At 38.4% G+C, this 20134-nt stretch overlaps 1 protein-coding gene across 1 annotated transcript in view; it reads left to right on the top strand.

Moving 5' to 3' along the window:
* The first annotated feature begins 4479 nt into the window (after window positions 1–4479).
* The window catches only part of RUFY2 (RUN and FYVE domain containing 2), a 38382-nt gene continuing 22727 nt past the window's right edge, over window positions 4480–20134 (top strand). The window contains 8 exon segments of the mRNA XM_053663915.1: window positions 4480–4723; window positions 6656–6829; window positions 10692–10809; window positions 12896–12997; window positions 14538–14661; window positions 14864–14925; window positions 15941–16006; window positions 19441–19510. Of these exon segments, the coding sequence (XP_053519890.1) occupies window positions 4720–4723; window positions 6656–6829; window positions 10692–10809; window positions 12896–12997; window positions 14538–14661; window positions 14864–14925; window positions 15941–16006; window positions 19441–19510 (720 nt within the window). The 5' untranslated portion in view covers window positions 4480–4719.

The following is a 20134-nucleotide window of genomic DNA, read 5'->3' as shown; positions in this document are numbered from 1 at the left end:
TTATTTGCTTTCTTCTGGTCCACTCCATTGATTTGAGTCCCAGTTTCCTTTTCATCACTTTTGGTTTCTTGTGCAATTCCATTCATTTCAATTAGTTTCGCCTTCATATGCTTCTCTAATTTGTGGCTATAATCAACCAGATCTGTGAGCATCCTGATCACCAGTGTTTTAAACTGTGCGTCTGAGAGTTTTGCTATTTCTTCATCACTTAGATTTATAGGCTCTGGAGCTTTGAGATCTTCTTGAGCCATTTTTGGTCTGTTCGTGCCCGTTAAGTATGAGGAGCGGAGCCTTGGACTCCCAGGTCACTGGGTGTCATGCTGTATGTGGGGGCATGGTCAGAGCGGGGAAATGGCAGCCCCCTCTGCCGTTTCGCCTGGCTGGGTGAGGAGCAGAGCCTTAGGTGGTTCACCAGGGCGGGGCTACTCAGGTCGCTGGGTTATGGACGCTGTTTGTGGATATGTGGAGGCAGGGTGGGGGGGAAATGGCAGCGCCCTCTGCTGACGCTCGCCGTGGGGGCCTGCTGGGTCCCGTCTATCTGCGCAAGAGTGCGCGACCACAGTCAAATCTTGGCCCTGCTCCCTCACTGGTTCCCCGCGGTCGCTTGCTGGGTCGTTCACTAGGTCCACCCGTTGCAACCCTGCACCTGGGTTCTGCGTGCCTGAGTCCGTCTGACCGAGTTTTCCTGTGCAACCCCTCTCCGCCAGCTGCTGGCTTCGCCCCTCTTACCAGTCAGGCTGAAGAATTTGTTGTTATCAGACTTCCGAAAAGTTCAATTTTCTGTGTTCTGGCTGTGTTTTCTGTTGCTAGTATTTAGTTGTCTCTAAACTTGGTTGTGTGAGAAAGCACGGTGTCTCCACCTATGCCTCCATCTTGGCGGAAGTCCCCCGATATTCTCTATTAGCATATAGTTCTGTGCAGGTCATTGCTAGAATTCAGGTGTTTTGATTAGTAATTCAGCAATTTTCCTAGTCACTGTGTGTTCCCCTTTTGGTGTAGTACACATTTTCCAAGTGTGTGGCAGTCTAACTTACAGTTGTCATTGTAAGCAAATCACAATTTAGGCTAGCTGGGTGTATGACTGGAAGCTTGTGGCATGATGTAACAAGCTGGTCTACCTGCATTCAGTGGAGAGCTTTGCTGATTGAAAAGACTGCTTCTAGTTATTAGGATAGACCCATTCAATTCCACTCAAGTCACTGATGACCCTTGGGTGACTGAGACTCAATCCTGGGAAGTATGAATCAAGGTGGATGCAGGGGGTGAAGTCTGCATCTTTTATGGGTATTGCTTTGGTGTATAAAAGATTTTTACATTGATTTTCTTTTTTACTTTAGCTTACATTTTAGAAGCTTTAAAAATTTTAAACTTCAAAAATAGAGTAGTACAATGAACTGTATTCACTCATCACCCATATTCAATAGATTTTGCTGCAGTTTTCAGCCTCCTTGATTTTTTAAAAATCTGAGATGTTGTAAAGCAAATTCCAGACATTTAGTTCCACCCCTATACTGCGGTGTGTGATGAGATTTTTAAAATAGTATTTTTGTTACATAATATTTGAAAGCTTTTTTAAAAACCTAGATTCTGCTTTAGTAGATCAAGGACTCAACAGATTGATACTCTACTTAACCCTATGAAGGGCAGTTAAACATCACACACTAAATTCTAATTCTGTTTAACACAAGGAGGCTAGAATATCCAGGAAATGTTTAAGATTATGACCTCAAAGGGAAGAACAGCTTTTGCTTTAAGTAAACTTTTTTTGCTGAATTAAATTTCTTTGTACGTGTTATCTATAGAGTCCCTGGGGGGAAGCAATCTAGGAAATAAAAGTCATTTCCCTTGTTCTTATTGCTCTATAAAACAATTAAATATATACTTAATTTTACTCATTTTTCTAAATGCACTTAGAGGCCCAGAGTCCTCTTTAAACCATGATTTAGGGAAGAGACAAATGAACAAGTCAGTTGTATTTCAACTTTAACAGTAAGATAGTAAAAGGGATTAGACTTGTCATGAATTTTGGACTCCTTGGAACACTGTAAAAACCTCAGATACATTTTTAGAATATGAAAATGGAGGCTACTTTTGTACTAGTTCAAATTCTGGTTCTGTCCCTTAATAGTTCTGTGACTGCAGGTAAGTCGTTAAACTTTTCTGAGATTGGTTTCATCTGCAAAATGGAGATGATTATTTTTAACTGGCATGGTTTTGAAAATCAACTTAGATTCTGGCCCAGGAACATTGTGTTGCCACTGTTCAAGGCCGGACAGGTTCATGGGATTCGAGCAGACTCGTCATCACAGAGTCATTGAGGTGTCTGACACGCCTTCATTCACGGGTGGGCAGTCCACACATGCTGCAAGCTGCATATCCCTCCGTGTGTCACTGCATGTCTCTGCGAGTCTCCTGCCCCCAGTGGGAAATCCCTGACCCCCTTATGTACTAAATACAGATAAAGCCAGCAGGGTACCAGGATATTATACAACAGCTTCATTCTATGCATGCAGGCCCACACAGGGCTATGGGAACATTTTATTAAACCCATTCTCAAGGCTATAGGAACACTGCTTATAGGACCATTCTCAAGGTTACGGGAAACTGCTTCCCTTCGTTGCCCAGACATCTGGATAAGGAAGCCAGGCTGACTCCATTTATTCTACCAACATACATGGGTATTGAAACTAGAGGGGGCATGGAAGATCAATGGAGAAAGGATAATGGGATAGTTGGCTATAAATATATGGAAAAAAAGAAATTTGACCCTATCTTATGCCATTAACTAAAATCAATTCTGGGTGCGATAACAGGCTTAAATGTGAAGGGCAAACCGATGCAGCTCTTAAGAGTATCTTCATGACCTCCAGGTAGGGAGGACTTCTTAAACAAGACTCTAAATTATAAGTCAAATTCAACTACAAGGAAAATTAAGAATTTATGTTAATCAAAGATAAAGAGAGATAGAGAAAATATTAGAAGTTATTGGCAACACATAATGACACAAACCTTATGTAAATATTTAGTAACTTGCACAATCCAATAAGAGTAGGAAAATAGGCTAAAGCTCTGAACAGTTTCTAGAAAAGGGAAGCTCCAAATAGTAAACATTGGTAAAGTGCTATGTCATCAGTAATGATAAATACAAAATAAACCCAACATACAATCAGCTACCCACAAGATATTCCAAAAATAAAGAAATTCTCACAATTTGAGTATTAGAATGAAGGTGGAGTTACAGAAAGACTGACAGGAGTGTTGATTTTGAGAAGAGTTTTTAAAACAGGTTGGCACCATCTAGTAAATTTAAAGAAAGGTATACACGATTCCCAGTAATTCTATTCTTAATTATATGCTCCAGAGACTGGTGCTATGGTCACCAAGGTGTGTGTACAACCTGGAAACTCCTCGTGCACGTGGATTATGTTAAACAAATGAAACAAGATAATCTGTAGTGTTATTCCATATGTGAAAAGTTATAAACAAGCAAAAATACACTACATTGTTTAAGGGAACACACTTGAGTGGTAGTAACAGGGAAAAAAAAAGGCAAGGAAAGAGTTCTCATATAAGTCAGAACAGTCGTTACCTTCTAGGGGGACGGGGAGTGAGTGGTGAGTGGTGCCATTTCCCAGGGATGATGGCTCTGTCTATGCTCACTCTGGTAGTGGTTACATCTGTTTTATTTTATAATGATTCTTTAAACTTGTATATGTCTTGTACATTTTATCCATATGTGCTTACCTCACAATAAATAAAATGAAAAACCAAAAGCAGTAAAGCTGCATAACAAAACTTGCTAATGGCCAAAGCAATGACGAGAAAACATCGCTCCATTTTCAAGAAATACCTCGGTCTGTTTCTAGCAACTGCTGATCTAACTAGGGAATAGCTCGCTTTTTCCAAATTGATATAACTTAAACCGTGTCATCTGACCATGAGGTTTTCTTTCCTCCTGAAATGAAAAAAAAAACCAAAACAACAAACCACATTAGTTTTATCTTGACACTAGTTTCTCTGACTAGTAAAATCGTTCCCCAACGCATTTTTTATCACTTAATTTTTTTCGATTATAGTCAATATTCAATATTACATTAGTTTCAGGCGTACGGCATAGTGATTAGACACATAATTTACTGAGTGATCCCTCCGTTAGGCTGTTTTCATTGCTCTTTGCGCACCAGTATATTTAATGGTTTGAACGTCATGATTCGGGCTGTAAGAACAGTTTCAGTAGATTCCTGCCAACTGTTATTAACAGATAAATGCTTCAGATTTTCTAAATTCTTTTAATCTCCTACTAGTGCGTGAAGATGAAAGGGCGCGGTAGAGAAAACCCAGGTGGACGAAAACGTTTGCACTCGGCTCACACCCTGGAACTGGCCTCCCGAGCGAGCGGCGTCGAAGCCCGGAGGGTGAGAGGCCCGCCTTCGGGCCGGGGTCCCGCCCTCCGGCTCCGCGGAGCCCAGGTCTTCTTCCTGTCCGGGTGGGCAGGACGGGTTTAGCGGAGGCGGGTTTCGCCCCTACGGGCGCAGGCTCCGCGGCCCCCCGCCCCGCTCGCTGCGGAACCTCCCGGGCACCCTCCGGCCGCCGGGAGCGCTGTGGGCCGCTGCGGGTCTGGGCGCTGACGCCCTGGCGGCCGCCGCGCGTCTGAAGGGAGCTGCTGGCGCGGCCCAGGCAGTCCCCGCCCGAGATCGCGCCGCCGCCGCCGCCGCCGCCATGGGTAAGGGGAGCGGGCTGAGAGCGGACTCTGGGCCCTGCGTCCGGGGACGAAGGCCGCGGCCAGACGAGGAGTACTGGCGGTGGTGGTACCGAGGCCTCCGGGTCGGAACTGGGGCCCGGCCCAGCCGGGGCGGCGAGGGACTCGGGGGCGCGCGGGGTCACCATGGCAACGGGCAGCCGCCCTTCGTTCCCTCTGGCCCCGGCTCTGGGGCCTAAGGGTATAAGGGGCTGTCCTTCAACTCCAGCGAGCGAGGACAGGGCCGGCCGCGGTGTCGGTCCCTGGTCCCGGGAAGGGTCGGGGGTGGGCGATGACATTTCAGGTTCGGGAGTAGCAGAGGGAAGATGCGTCTCAGGTTTTGGCCCGGGTCCCCGGCACCGAGGGCGGGGGAGGGGCAGCGATGCGGCGCAGGACCCCGGGTGAGCCCTCCCCGCGGGTCCCGCGGGCGCCCGAGCCTTTTGGACAGTCTTACTCGGGGAGATAGAGGGGCAGGGAAGGGGCTCCAGGGCCAGGCAAATGCCGGGGCTTGGTCCTTAGCTCTGCTTCGCGGCCGCGAGCCGGGATGCCTCCGCCAGCAGCTGCGGGGCGCGGCCGGTTGCAAAGTCTCTGCGCGAAGCTGCTGGCGCCCAGGCTGGCCCTGCCACCCAGTGCTGCAAAGGCACCCTTTGTCTAGTTGTCGCATCGTGCGTTGCATATCGTGATGGAAATTGTTAACAAAAATGGAGAATTTCCATAGATTATGAAACATTAAGTGGTTTCGCCCCCGAAAAAAAGAGGGACACGTGCACATTTGAAGCAGTGACGTGTGTGGAGATTTTCCACCTGCTGGCCAGGTCACAGCACTTGAGGCTGTTTGCATTTTTTGCCTGGTTATCTGAGACTAGAACTAGAATACTAGATCATTGGGAACCCTGGACTTTTTGTTCAGTGAAGGAAAAACGGACACTTGGTTTACTCCGGGCTAGTAAACTTGTCAGAGATTATGAAACGCTTTACTAAGTGCTTCTTTTTTCTGCATTTCATTTTGTCATCTGTGTTTGCTGAAAATATTCTTGCCACTCAAAACGGTAATGAGAGTATGGGGTCTGAATTTCTAAGTAAACAGAATAAAATTCGTGGGAAAGAAAAAATTTTTTTTGTGAATTGAAAATATCAAGTGAAATAATTTTAAAAATATATCTGTTAACTTGTTAACAAGTTAACAAGTTAACTTGAATCAGTTGAATCAGCTGAATCAGCTGAATCAACTGAATCAGTTGTGTGGAAGGAACGGCAGGGAACCTTAATGTGAAACTGTACCCTGTTTTTATTTCCTCTTGGAAAATAAGGGAGTCACGAAACATAGAACAACAGTTACGATGAAAAAACAAGATAATTAAAATGAGTGAAATTGAATGGCTTCCTCTGTGTTCTCTTGTCACTGTTTTTGTTTATCTGTCATGATTGTTATGAGTAATACTGGAATCTTAGAATTTTAACTACCTTTTATTTTATTGACAGTTTATTCTGATTTTTTTTTTTTTTTTTTTGCCTTGGAATTCATCCTTGGATGGTTCCTGCTATCCACCTTTTGCATGAGATGCTTAAACATGTTGCATATTAGTCCCAATTTACCTCTATAGAAAGTCGTTTAAAAAACCTCATTCTCCCTGAAGGGGTACCATAAAAGTAAAATAAATACCAGAGAATAGCCACTTTACAGGATTTTGAGAATAATTCATAAATGTTGGCTGGAGTGGGCATGGTAGAGTTCTACAGTTTATGTGAAAGAGACATAAAGTGAAGTTAACTAGGGGTGTAGGTGAGTTAGGAAGACTAATTTGTTGACCAAGGAAAAACAAGCCTCTGTTGGTTTTATAGGGGAAGGAAAGAGTTTGTATATTTTTCAGTGTCATGTCTTGCAAATGATCTTGGACTTCTTTCTTGTGCTTTCAGCTACAAAAGACCCCACAGCTGTAGAGCGAGCAAACTTGTTAAACATGGCAAAATTGAGTATCAAAGGACTCATTGAATCTGCTCTCAGCTTTGGCCGCACTTTGGATTCTGACTATCCCCCCTTGCAGCAGTTCTTTGTTGTCATGGAACATTGTCTGAAACACGGTCTTAAAGGTATCATGAGACTTAAAAAAGTTAGAATCAATCTCTCTTACATCTTAAACATTCTTGAAAATATGTTTTTTGTTGTTGTTTTGAGGCCATAATTATTGTTACTTTACATTTAAAAATACTCGGTGGGTTGGTTTTGGGAGAAAATATCCTATTGCTTTATGTTTTGAAATGGGTGGTCTTAGAAAATGAGTACTTGTTAGTGTTTGGTTAAAAGGCGTATTTACTGTAAAAGTTTTTCAACATACTCTGAATTGTTTTCCATTTTCTAAGACATTTATAGACATATTAAAAATGTCAAGTTTGGTGATTCTGATATGAACTCTTTTTACTAGTCTAGGTGCTATTGAACAAATACATTAAAACAATTGATTAGTGAAATATAAACTTCCTTAGCACATGGAAACATATCTAGAAAAATTGTCTTCTAAATTGGGTTATTATAGAAATGTGAGTGCTCCCTGAAAACAATATTAATAGTGAATATTGTGTTCTTCTATACAGTTCATGTTGAATTATGAAATGTGTAAAATGCATTATAATTATTTAACATTTGTTACATAATAACTTCTTATAATTATTAGACAGTTTTGGTCTCTAATTCATATGATCAACAGCTGTGTGGACAGCTATGTGAGTAAAGTTGTTTACTAAGGCAGTTATTGTAAAGCAAGAGAAACGTGGTTTCTTGCACTAGGAGCCTGAGTAGGCTGGGAGGGCTTAGAAGTTCTGACTCTGGTGCATGAGAGTGTGGGTACATGTAAAAAGCAGAAGAGGAGATTTATCTAAATGTGGTTTTAATAAAATGTACTTCAAACTTAGAAGGAATCTTGGTGCCAAAATTTGAGAAATTCTGTGTGATGTTATTAATGTACTCATTTATTTTTTAAATTTTATTCATTTATTTTTATTGAGATATAATTGACCTATAACATTATATTAATTTCAGGTATACAACACAATAATTTGATGTTTGTATATATTGTGAAGTTATCACAAGTCTGGTTAACATCCATCACCACACATAATTACAAGTTCTTTTTTTCTTGTCATGAGAACTTTAAAGATTTACTTTCTTTTTTAAAAAATATTTTATTTATTTATTTTTAGAGAGAGGGGAAGGGAAGGAGAAAGAGTGGGAGAGAAACATCAGTGTGTGGTTGTCTCTCACATGTCCCCTACTTGGGACCTGGCCTGCAACCCAGGCATGTGCCCTGACTGGGAATTGAACCTGTGACCCTTTGCTTCACAGGCCCATGCTTAATCCACTGAGCTATACCAGCCAGGGCAGATTTATTTTCTTTTTTAAAATAAAAAATTAAAAAACACCCTCATCCAAGAATATGTTTATTGACGTTTAGAGAAAGAGAAAGGAAAGAAGAGAGGGAGAGAAACATCAGTTGGTTGCCTCTTACGTATGCTTTGACCAGATACTGACCTGCAACCTAGGCATGTCCCTGGTGACTTTTTCGCTTTGCAGGATGACCAAACCAACTGAGCCACACCAGCCAGGGCTTGCTTACTCTTTTTTTTTTTTTTAAAGATCTTATTTATTTATTTTTAGAGAGTGGGGAATGGAGGAAGAGAGGGAGAGAAACATCAGTGTGTGGTTGCCTCTCACATGCCCTCTACTGGGGACCTGGCCTGCAACCCAGGCATGTGCCCAGACTGGGAATCAAACCAGCAACCCTTGGTTTTGCAGGCTGGCACTTAATCCACTGAGCCAGGGTAGGACTTGCTTTTTGAAAATTTCCTTTTCATTAAAAAAAATAACAGTAACCACAATGAGATACCACTTTATACCGGTCAGAATGGCCATCATAAAGCAACAAACAAGTGTTGGAGAGGTTGTGGAAAAGAGGGGACCCTAGTTCACTGTTGGTGGGATTGCAGACTCTTACAACCACTATGAAAAACAGTATGGAATTTCCTTCCTTCCTTCCTTCCTTCCTTTCTTTCTTTCTTTCTTTCTTTCTTTCTTTCTTTCTTTCTTTCTTTCTTTCTTTCTTTCTTTCTTTCATTTACTTACTTACTTACTTACTTATTTATTTATTTATTTATTTATTTATTTATTTATCAAGAGGGGAAGGGAAGGAGAAAGAGTGGGAGAGAAACATCAATGTATGGTTGCCTCTCATGCATCCCCTGCTGGGAACTGGCCTGCAACCCAGGCATGTGCCCTGACTGGGAATCGAACCTCGATACTCTGGTTCGCAGGCCCGCACTCAATCCACTGAGCTATGCCAGCCAGGGCTGGAATTTTCTAAGAACACTAAAAATGGACCTGCCTTTTGACCCAGCAGTTCTACTGCTAGGATTATATCCTAACAATCCTGAAAACACCAATCCAAAAGAACCTGTGCACCCCAATGTTCATAGCAGCACAATTTACAATAGCCAAGAGTTAGAAGCAACCTAGGTGCCCATCAGTAAATGAATGGATCAAAAAACTGTGGTACATTTACACAATGGAATTCTATGCAGCAGAAAGAAAAAAGGAGCTCCTACCCTTTGCAACAGCATGGATGGAACTGGAAAGCATTATGCTGAGTGAAATAAGCCAGGTGTTGAAAGACAAATACCATATGATCTCACCTTTAAAAGGAACCTAAACAACAAAACAAACAAGCAAGCAAAATATAACCAAAGGCACTGAAATAGAGAACAGGGTGACAGTGACCAGAGGAGAGAAGGGAGAAAATTTCAGGGGAAAGAGGGGAAGGGTTTACAGCGACAAGTATAAAGGACACATGGACAAAAACTAAGGGGGTGGAAATGGAAGGGAGGTGGGGGACACTGGGGGGGATGGGCTGGGATGGGAGTATAAGACAGAAAACTGTACTTGAACAACAATTAATTAAATAGATAAATAATAACAGTAACATAGATTTTTCATTTTTCCCAACTTGCTGAAATGCAATTTACCAAAAGATGGCAAAAATAATTAAAATTTAAACTTCTCTGATTTTGTTTTCTTTTACTTCACAAAATATCATGAGACATCTCCTAACAGTCATAGGCCTATTTTGATGAATCATTATAAGTCTACTGGTACTGTTTGATTTTTTTCCCCCAAAGAAAAATTGCCTCACTTCATGGTTGTCCTTGGATGGTACATATGATAGGCACAGTGCATCTGCAGGAGAGCTGGTCAGTCTTAAGAAAGAAATGGATAGTGATTTTATGGTTTTATATTACCCAAATCTCAGATTTAAAAAAAAGGAAAAGGAAAGTCACATTTTTTCATGTTTAAAACTAATGTAACTATCCCTGGCCTGTGTGGCTTAGTTGGTTCGAACATTATCATGTGACCAAAGGATTGCAGGTTCAATTCCCGGACCAGGTCTGTCTGGGAAATACTTCTTTCCAGCCCCTTCTTGCCTGTAAGGCCTCTTTTGAGAAATCTGCTGACAGGCAACCAGTTCATGCTTCTCTCTTTCATGGATGTTTCTCTCTCTCTTTCTCTCTCTCTAAAAGCAATGAAAAAAAATGTCCTTGGTTAAGGATTTTAAAAAAAGTAATATATTTATTTGTCTTTGCTTTATTTAATAAACTGATAAAGATAAACTTTCTAGGGCTGTCAGCCTTTCTATTTTGGTACTGGTAAAGAGTGGGCCCAGTTGTTTTTTACCGTAACTATCTATCTGCCTACATATTTCTGATTTGGAAGAATGGCCAAGGTACATATTTCTCATAAGGAAAAATACCAGGATCCTGATTAACAGGCTGTGCAGTGTGATAAAAGAGTTAAGGTCTCTGAATAATTGTATGTTGTTAGAAATATTGAAATTAAATATTTTAAAGGAAGTTACTGTAGTTATATACATATGTTAAAGTCATATGCATTACATTTTCTTTTTTTCAGTAAGAAAATCATTTTTGAGTTACAACAAAACTATTTGGGGTCCTTTGGAACTAGTGGAGAAGCTGTACCCAGAAGCAGAGGAAATAGGGGCTAGTGTCCGGGACTTACCTGGTCTTAAGTAAGTCATCTTGTTACTTGTTCATCTGTAACCACAGAAGTATATTTGCGGTTCCTTAAAAGTACTTCACATTCTAATTTATCTTCTCTCAGCCTTAAATAGCCTTCTTCCATTGTCTCCTAATAAAATTCTGTTCATTCTTCATGGTTCAGCTCAAATTTCATGGTTTTTCTTAGCCCCTTCAGTAATAAGTAACTACTTTTTATTTTTAGGTTCTTATCACCATAGTAATTTCCTTATTATATCACTTACTTTAATTCTGCAGTATTGCAGAATTTTGCAGTAATTTACTGCAATACAATGCAAGTTCTTTTAAAGCAGGATGTATCAATTATGCATTTCTGTTTCCTGAGTGTTAAGATGTTTTACAATAGTAGGCAGTCAGCAACAATTTATTGGAGACTGTATTTCATATACTATTCTTGCCTCCCCCTGTCTATTTTCTCCCTACCATCTATGCTACTTATTCTCTGTACCTTTTCCCCCTCTCTCCCCTTCCCACTCCCCTGTTGCTAACCCTCCATGTGATCTCCATTTCTGTGATTCTGTTCCTGTTCTAGTTGTTTGCTTAGTTTGTTTTTATTTTTGTTTTAGGTATGGTTGTTAATAATTGTGAGTTTGCTGTCATTTTACTATACATATTTTTTATCTTCTTTTTTTTAGATAAGTCCCTTTAACATTTCCCTTATTAATAATAAGAACTTGGTGATGATGAACTCCTTGTCCTTATCTGAGAAGCACTTTATCTGCCTTTCCATTCTAAATGAAAGCTTTGCTGGATTGAACAATGTTGGATGTAGGTCCTTGCCTTTCATGACTTGGAATACTTCTTTCCAGCCCCTTCTTGCCTGTAAGGCCTCTTTTGAGAAATCTGCTGACAGTCTGATGGGAACTCCTTTGTAGGTGACTGTCTCCTTATCTCTTGCTGCTTCTAGGATTCTCTCTTCATTTTAATCTTGGCTAATGTAATTATGATGTGCTTTGGTGTGTTCCTCCTTGGGTCCAACTTCTCTGGGGCTTCCTGGACTTCTTGGAAGTCTGTTTCCTTTGCCTTGGGGCAAATATATTGGGGAAGTTTTCTTTATTATTAGTTCAAATAAGTTTTCAATTTCTTGCTCTTCCTCTTTTTCTTCTGGCATACATATGATTCAGATGTTGGACTGTTTAAAGATGTCCTGGAGATTCCTAAGCCTCTCCTCCTTATTTTGAATTCTTGTTTCTTCATTCTTTTCTCTTTGGTCCTTTCTTTCTTCCTTCTGGTCCACTCCATTGATTTGGGTTCCAGTTTTCTTCCCATCACTGTTGGTTCCCTGTACATTTTGCTTTATTTTACTTAGTTTAGCCTTCATTTTTTCATCTAATTTGCGACCAAATTCAACCAATTCTGTGAGCATCCTGATTACTAGTGTTTTGAACTGTGCCTTGTGTGCCCACGGTCCGCAAGCCACCACTTTTTTTTTTTGCCCGACCCTTCTCTGCCCAGCCACCAGACTCTGCCCTTCCTACCAGTCTGGATGAGTGTGTCTATTTTAACTCTTTCATTGTTGGACTTCTGTACAGTTCAATTTTCTGTCAGTTCTGGTTATTTTGTTGTTTTTAAATGGTTGTTGTCCTTATTTTGGTTGTGTGAGGGGGCACAGTGTGTCTACTTACACCTCCATCTTAGCCAGAAGTCCTGGTTGGTACCTTTTTAGCTTTGCTATGATTTTTTTACAGTCAGATATGATGTCAGTTATTTTTTAAGGCATTATACTGCTCTATTGATGCATATTCATTTTTAGAAGGCTAAGCCCATTCTGACTAAGTGTTGCTTGTAGAAATATTCTCACTTTTTAGAGAGTCATTTCTTCCAATCCATAAAATGGTACCTAGACGTTCTACAGATGCAAGTTTACCTTTGGACTTAAGTAGTTGTCAAGGATTGGTTTGCATGCTCGAAGAACTGGCTTAAAACTAGAGAAATGAAGACAAAACCATGATAAATTGCTTTTTTTCCTTATTAATGTATACCTCAACAGAGATAGAACATGTAGTCCATTATCTTTGGGCTGGGGCTATTTTCTTACCAATTGGTTTTACTTTTTAGGACCCCCCTGGGTCGTGCAAGGGCATGGCTTCGATTAGCTCTCATGCAAAAAAAAATGGCTGATTATCTTCGTTGCTTAATAATTCAAAGGGATCTCTTGAGGTTAGTACCATTAAATTGTATTCATTTTCATTTTTTATTTCCTTTATATGGTGTCTTCCAAAAAGGATTGAAGATGTAGTAAAAAAACGATTCATAAAATACAATAACATGACATAAAATAAAAGGAAGAACAAAATGAGTGAGAAAATCATTGTGGGGGACATACACTGATTAGTAAATAGCCGAAAAAAAAGAATATTGTACACTTTTTATCAGCTGATAAGGGGGAAATTTATATTTCTAAGCTTCATTTTTTAAAGTGTAAGGTACATTTTTTTTCTGAGTTACAGTTATTCTATGAGTAAAAATTTATAGTGGAATTTGGGGCTTTAGTTCAAGAGGTCTCCTTTTATTTTATTTATTTATTTTTAAAGATTTTATTTATTTCCAGAGAGAGAGGGGAAGGGAGGGAGAAAGAGAGGGAGAGAAACATCAATGTGTGGTTGCCTCTCACACGCCTCTAACTGGAGATCTGGCAGGCTACCCAGGCATATGCCCTGACTGGTGACTGAATCAGCCACCCTTTGGTTCGCAGGCTGGCACTTAATCCACCGAGTCACACCAGCCAGGGCTCAAGAGGTCTCTTTTCAGATCTTGAATGTCCAGACTGCTGTTTTGACTGTATTGTAAACCATCAGTTTAAATTGGAGGCCAAATGGTTAAGACAGACTGTCAAAGCAAGGCAATCAGTTTTCAAAGGAAGTGGGCCCATGGTAGCCCCTTAATTCACTCTTGTTCTTTTAGAGTGTATGTCTGATGTTCTGGAAAATTTAATTGTTTTGGGTTTACTTGTGACTCTAGTTGTACATCTTGGCTTTCCCATATTTTAAATGAGAATGACCATACTTTAAGTACCTGCAATTTCTCAGTTATATTCTGAAGGTTAATTGAAGTGGTTAAATATTATACATGTGACTTTTGAAGAAGGCCTGAGACAGTGATAACTAGTTCTCTTAATATAAATAGTCAAATATTAATTTTTAAACTGTCCCATTCCTTTCACAAGTCTCTTATTTGAATTTTTTTTAGAATATAGATATCCATAAGTACCTTTTATTGTTTCTCTATTAGTAACACTTGCAATGTACATATCAAAACCACTGACTTGAACATGAGCTTTGAAATATGTAATATGTTCATTTAGTTACCTTAGTCTTTATCCCAAGGGTCTTAATAAATCCTTGAATTAAAAATTCAACTCTAATTAAAGTGTTGTAATCAGATCAGCAGCAGTCACTGTCTTCTGAGAGTCATTAACATTCCAGCCCTCAGTGATGCCTCTTTTTCCTTTGATCTATCCTTGCTTCTCTTCTTAGCATTCAAAATTTTTTTTTTTAATTTTATTTCTTTTGGTCTCTTTTTTTTACATTTTCTGTATAAACATTTAAATTTCAAAAAGTTTAAATTGTTCACACATAGAAAGGCTAATTTGAAGATACCTAATATTGGTTTCATGTTTGTAATAAGGTACTGAGATTACAAAATTTAGTTTTTGAAATACATTTGTGATTCAATGTTTTTATTATTTTAATTTTCACAGTGAATTTTATGAGTATCATGCACTAATGATGGAAGAAGAAGGAGCAGTAATTGTTGGGCTACTGGTTGGCCTGAATGTAATAGATGCTAATCTGTGTGTAAAGGGAGAGGATTTAGACTCACAAGTAAGTGGAAGTGATTAGTACCAAAAGCAAAGTGTTTTCAGTTTGCAGTGTTCCACTTTGATCCAGGTATTACTATTGCTTTAAGTTGTAAACGGTGCAGTTAAACATTAAAGAAAAATTAAGAATAAAATTCAGTTGCATGTTAAATGTACTTTAGATATTTTTCCCCTTTAAATAGAAATAACTTTATTTATAAATTCAGGTTGGAGTGATTGATTTTTCCATGTATTTAAAGAATGAAGATGATATTGGAAATAAAGAAAGGTAAGATTTTCGTAAGTTATTTCACATGTATTTTTTATGTGGGTCTTTATAAATCAGTCTGAGGTCCATCTATTTACCGTGTGTTTTTTATTACCATTATTTGTGTGTAGTTCCTGCTTTATTTAGTTTTCATTTCCATTTACAAGCTTTAAAAAGCAAAGACCACTTGGAAGGAGACTTTAGTCTGATATATGACTTTGGTTATACCAGTAGTTCCTGTAACCCATTTTATAAATTTCTTCCCTCCTCATCTAAGGACACATTTTCATTGATCTGAGAGAGAGGAATAGAGAGAGAAACATTGATGTGAAAGAGAAGCATTGATTGGTTGTGTCCTGCTCACAACTGGGGATCAAACCCAGAACCTAGGCATATGCCCTGATGGGGAATCAGATCTGCAACCGTCTGGTGCACGGGATGATGCTCCAAGCAACCGAGTCACCCCCCCAGGGCCTGAAACCCATTTTAGTACTATGCTGTGTTTTGTGATAAAAGTGATGAAAGCTTATTATTCACAAGCTTACATATACTAGTTTATTTCAAGATCTAATTATGTTTAAATTTAAATTATACTTATTCCAAGTACTAAAAAGAAAGGATAATTATATAATGTGATAGAGCTGCTAATTATTGCTACAATGGCAATCATATCACAATATAAATATATTGAGCTAACGTGGTATGCCTTAAATTTACACAGTTATAGGTCATATATTTCAATAGAAAATAAATCATACTGATGTAAAAATTTTTAAATATACTAATGGCACATTAAGTGTATTAGCAAGTTATTTAATAAATATTATAGTTATTTAATATAATTGGACAATTTACTGCTACTGACTATAAAGATTATTAAATTTTAAAGGCAAGATAATATTTTGCCATTATGGCATTAAAAATTTTTAAATGACTTAGACATTATTTTTACAGCAATTTTAGATGATTTAGATATTATCTTTGGTACCCACTAAATACCTTTCAATTAGCACAAAACTACTTTTCCCCCCTTTAGGAATGTTCAAATTGCTGCCATATTAGACCAGAAGAATTATGTTGAAGAATTAAATAGACAACTGAAGTAAGTATTATGGATACTTGGAATACTTAGTATATTTATGACTATTGTCTTAGGGTTCCCCGGTCAGGTCAACTTAACCCTATTCTTCTGTGCATCTTCTAGAAGGGGTTACAGTGAATAGAGAAAATGGGAAGTAAGGATACAGAGAGTTACTGGAGATGATTCATTTTCAGTAGAAAATGAGAATCAGATTTTTAAATAGAATTCTCAGAATTTAAAAATAGAATTTCAAACCTATCCCTGTGCCCTTAAGAAAAAAGGTTAGATAGATAGGGTGGAAGTTTCTGTCATTTTGACACTTCAAAAATTCATTTTCTCCTACTTCAAGAGGCTTCATGTATAAATGTGGCTTTCATACTCCGCGGTGGAAGTTGTCTCCTTCCAGTGTTGCCTGGTCACTGGAACTGTCAGTGAATACTCTATCTGAGGAGAATTTCTGATACACGTTTGCAAAGTACTATAGTGCAGTTCTGTCCAATAAAAGCATAATGTGAGTCACATAGGCAATTTAAAATTTCTAGTAAACCTCATTAAAAAAGTAAAAAAAAAGCTGAAGTTAATTAAAAATATATTTTATTTAACCCAGAATATTATCATTTCAACATTTAATCACTATAAAAATTATTTAGGTATTTTATATTAATTTTTTGGTACTATCTTCAAAATTCAATGTGTATTTTACTCACAGCACATTTAAATCTGGATTAGTGACATTGTAAGTGCTTAGTAGTAGCCACAAATGGCTTATGGCTACCATAGTATATAACATGGGTATAGTGAATGAATATTTGCTATGTAGTTAGAAATGGACTGTTCTCATTAGTTGAAAGGAAGAATTAGCCAAACTGGCTAACTCTGGATGATAGGAGTATGAATACTTTTTATTTTTTCTTTATAGTTTTCTGTACTTTTTGCATGTTACCCAATAAACATGTATTACAATCAGAAGATACAAATAAACATGTTCTCATTGCAGAAAAGCTAATAAGCTGTAACTCTTGCTTTCCCTCTGAAGTTGGAGACAGGGGAGATCTCATGTCAGTGTCGTCTTCTTTAGTGATGGAGTTTTAATAATAGCTATCGTAGGAAATGTGTGCATTGTATGTATCTGTATTTTTGTCATTTATATTGGTGATATTGTATTTACTTTTTATTTTAATTATATTTTTTAAAGTCTTACTTATTTTTAGAAAGAGGGAAAGGGAGGGAGAAAGAGAGGGAGAGAAACATGAATGTGTGACAGAAATAATCAGTTGCCTCTCACACACCCCCAACTGGCGACCTGGCCCTCAACCCAGGCATGTGCCCTGACCAGGGATTAAACTAGCAGCCCTTTGGCTGGCAGGCCAGTGCTCAATCCACCGAGCCATACCAGCCAGGGTTATTTTAATTATTTTGTAATTGATTTGAGAGAGACATCGATTTGTTGTCCCACTTATTTATGCATTCATTGGTTGCTTCTTGTATGTGGCCTGACTGGGGATTGAATCCACAACCTTGGCATATGGGGATGATGCTCTAACCAACTGTGCAGCCTGGCCAGGGCTCTGAGACTGCATCTCTAAGTGCAACCCTGTGTTACTTATTTACTTTTAAACTTTTACTCACTTTTTGGGAACAGGCAATATATTCCCACGGTTGAAACTTCAAAAGGAGCATTAAATGAAAGGTCTCCCTCTTCCCTGATCTGTAACCTTCTAGTTCTTCTCCGAGGGATTTACTAATATACTAGGTCCTGTGAATGCCTCCACAGATGCTTTATGCAAATCAATAAGGATACGCATATATTTTCTCATATTTCTCACTTTCGGTTCTTTACACATAAGGTAGCACATTTTTTTACACTATTCTGTACTTTACTGTTTTTACTCAACAGTTTATCTTAGAGACTATTCCATTTGGTTCAAATGAGCTTTCTCAGTCTTTTTTAAATTATGTGTTTGTTTGTTAATCAGTTACTGCAATACTTGTGTCTTCTGTATATTTTATGTATTCAAAGCATTTTTGTTTTTCTTTTTCTCTTTTTTTAATTTTCATTGTTGCTCAAGTACAGTTTTCTGCTTTTTACTCCCATCCTAGCCCACCCCCCAGCCCTCCCCACCTCCCTCCCATTTCCACCCCCCTTGTTTTTGTCCATGTGTCCTTTATACTTGGTCCTGTAAACACTTCCCCTTTTTCTTTGTTTTTTTTTTAATTGGAAAATAGTTTGTGAACATTTAGAATGTTTTGAAAGTGTAGAAATCAGATAAAAAATAGAATTCACCTGTTTTCCAAAGAAAACCACTATCGAGGGTTTTGTTTTCAAAAACAAATTATTTATTATTCGAATATGTTTAAACAAACATTATTGTTTTCAAAAGTTACTTTTTAAATTATTTTTTCATTCTCACATAAAGGTAGGGCAAATATTGTGTGACTATATAGGTGAGGAGGCTGGAACTCGGAAAGGTTTCAGGAGGCGACACAATTAGAAAAGCAGGGACTCCAAGCTTGGTCTTTCATCTTCCAGTCCTGTGCTGGTTATAGCTTGTCATCAGTATGGTGCTGTTGGTGAAGAACTCGAGTTGTTTACCTCAGAATGGTTATATCTAAAAAGTGATTTAATATAAATGAAAAAACATTTTTTCTGTTTCATAGCTTAACTGAAATGCCAATAGTTGTTTCTGAGCATGGTATAAAATTTGTTGAATCTACTATATATCTTTACTGTGATGTATACAGCATATTAACATTTTATTAGATAAAGTTTGAGATGGTAAAATCAAGCAGCCCTTGAAAATCAGACTCAGTAAAATGTACATTAATGTCCAGTATTGGTTGATTTAAACAAAAATGTGAAAAACGAGTGTGTTTATGTGGTGTAACCTGACTTGACTATCCTTGAAAGCCGAGGTGTTTGCTTAGTGTCAGGCTGACTATATTCCTGATACTAGGTATCGCATGTTTACATTTCTCAACAACAGGTGACTTTGGAGGTCTTTAAGTTGTTATGAAAGTGGAGAGGGGAAACAGTGGGACTTCTGTTCATGAACATTGTTTATAAGTGGCATCATTAAGCCACTTAATTACAAAATGGACATTTAAAGTTTACCCTTTAAAAATAACTTTAAATTTAGTTTCAGTAATATTGAGTACTCTTTTGTGTGGAATTTTTATTCCTAAATATTAGAAGTTAAATGTAAAAAGGGACCCTAAGAAGACAAAAAATAATGAGCAGCATCAAATAAAATTTTAATAGAAATATTGGTTCTTTTGCTTCAGTCTTTATCGTTTTTCTAGCTAAATCAGGATATCCAACTTACTGAAACTCCCACACTCAAAATTCAGTTGGCATTTGGTGCATGTCAGTTAACATAGAGTCCAGGATAACATACTTTTTCTTGCCTTTGTGAGTTTGTGTGATTTTGAATGAGTTTTTTCTTTATTAATTTCAGCAGCACAGTCAGCAGTCTCCATTCAAGAGTTGACTCATTAGAAAAGTCAAATACAAAGCTGATCGAAGAGGTATTGTCATCAGCCATGGATAATTGTCTTTCACGGACCTAGTATTTATAATCCTTTTTCATGTTCGGCATGAGTGTAATAAGCATGCACACACACATTTTCATCATTATGATGGAATACTTATATTGGTTTGGCCAACAAGTTTGGTTTTTTTTTTCCCATAAGGTGGCTCTAGTAGAGTTTAGTTGTCTAACTTCATTTGAAATTTTGTTAGATTATATTGTGACAGCAGTCTTATCAGCAAGAATTTTTTTTAAAAGGCTTATGAAAATTGGTGAATTTTTGTGCAGCCATTTTAATGTTGATGATGGAAGAAAATATGCAACACAGTTGTAATTGAAAAGTTTAATGGTAGCCTCTTGAGATTCATGGTGGTTTGTAGGCACCACCATCTCAAGAGTGGGTGGCCAGTCACAGGTGTTTCAGAAGGAGCCTGGGGAGTAAGGCAGTTTACAAAGGGTTGCTGGGCTTTCATCAAAGGGCACATGTCTTCCTAGGATCTCTGTCTCTCTCTCCAGGTTCCAATAACTGCCTAACTTCTTCCTATGACCTCCTGCTGTTACTTGTCCAGAGTATTGCACTGTCCTTCATGGTTTTCCTACACCCTGCTCACATCTCTGAAAA

The sequence above is a fragment of the Artibeus jamaicensis genome, unplaced genomic scaffold (genome assembly GCF_021234435.1).
Source record: "Artibeus jamaicensis isolate MK-2021 breed Jamaican fruit bat unplaced genomic scaffold, CSHL_Jam_final contig_332, whole genome shotgun sequence".
Taxonomy (NCBI): domain Eukaryota; kingdom Metazoa; phylum Chordata; class Mammalia; order Chiroptera; family Phyllostomidae; genus Artibeus; species Artibeus jamaicensis.
This window is presented reverse-complemented; position numbering and strand designations above follow the sequence as displayed.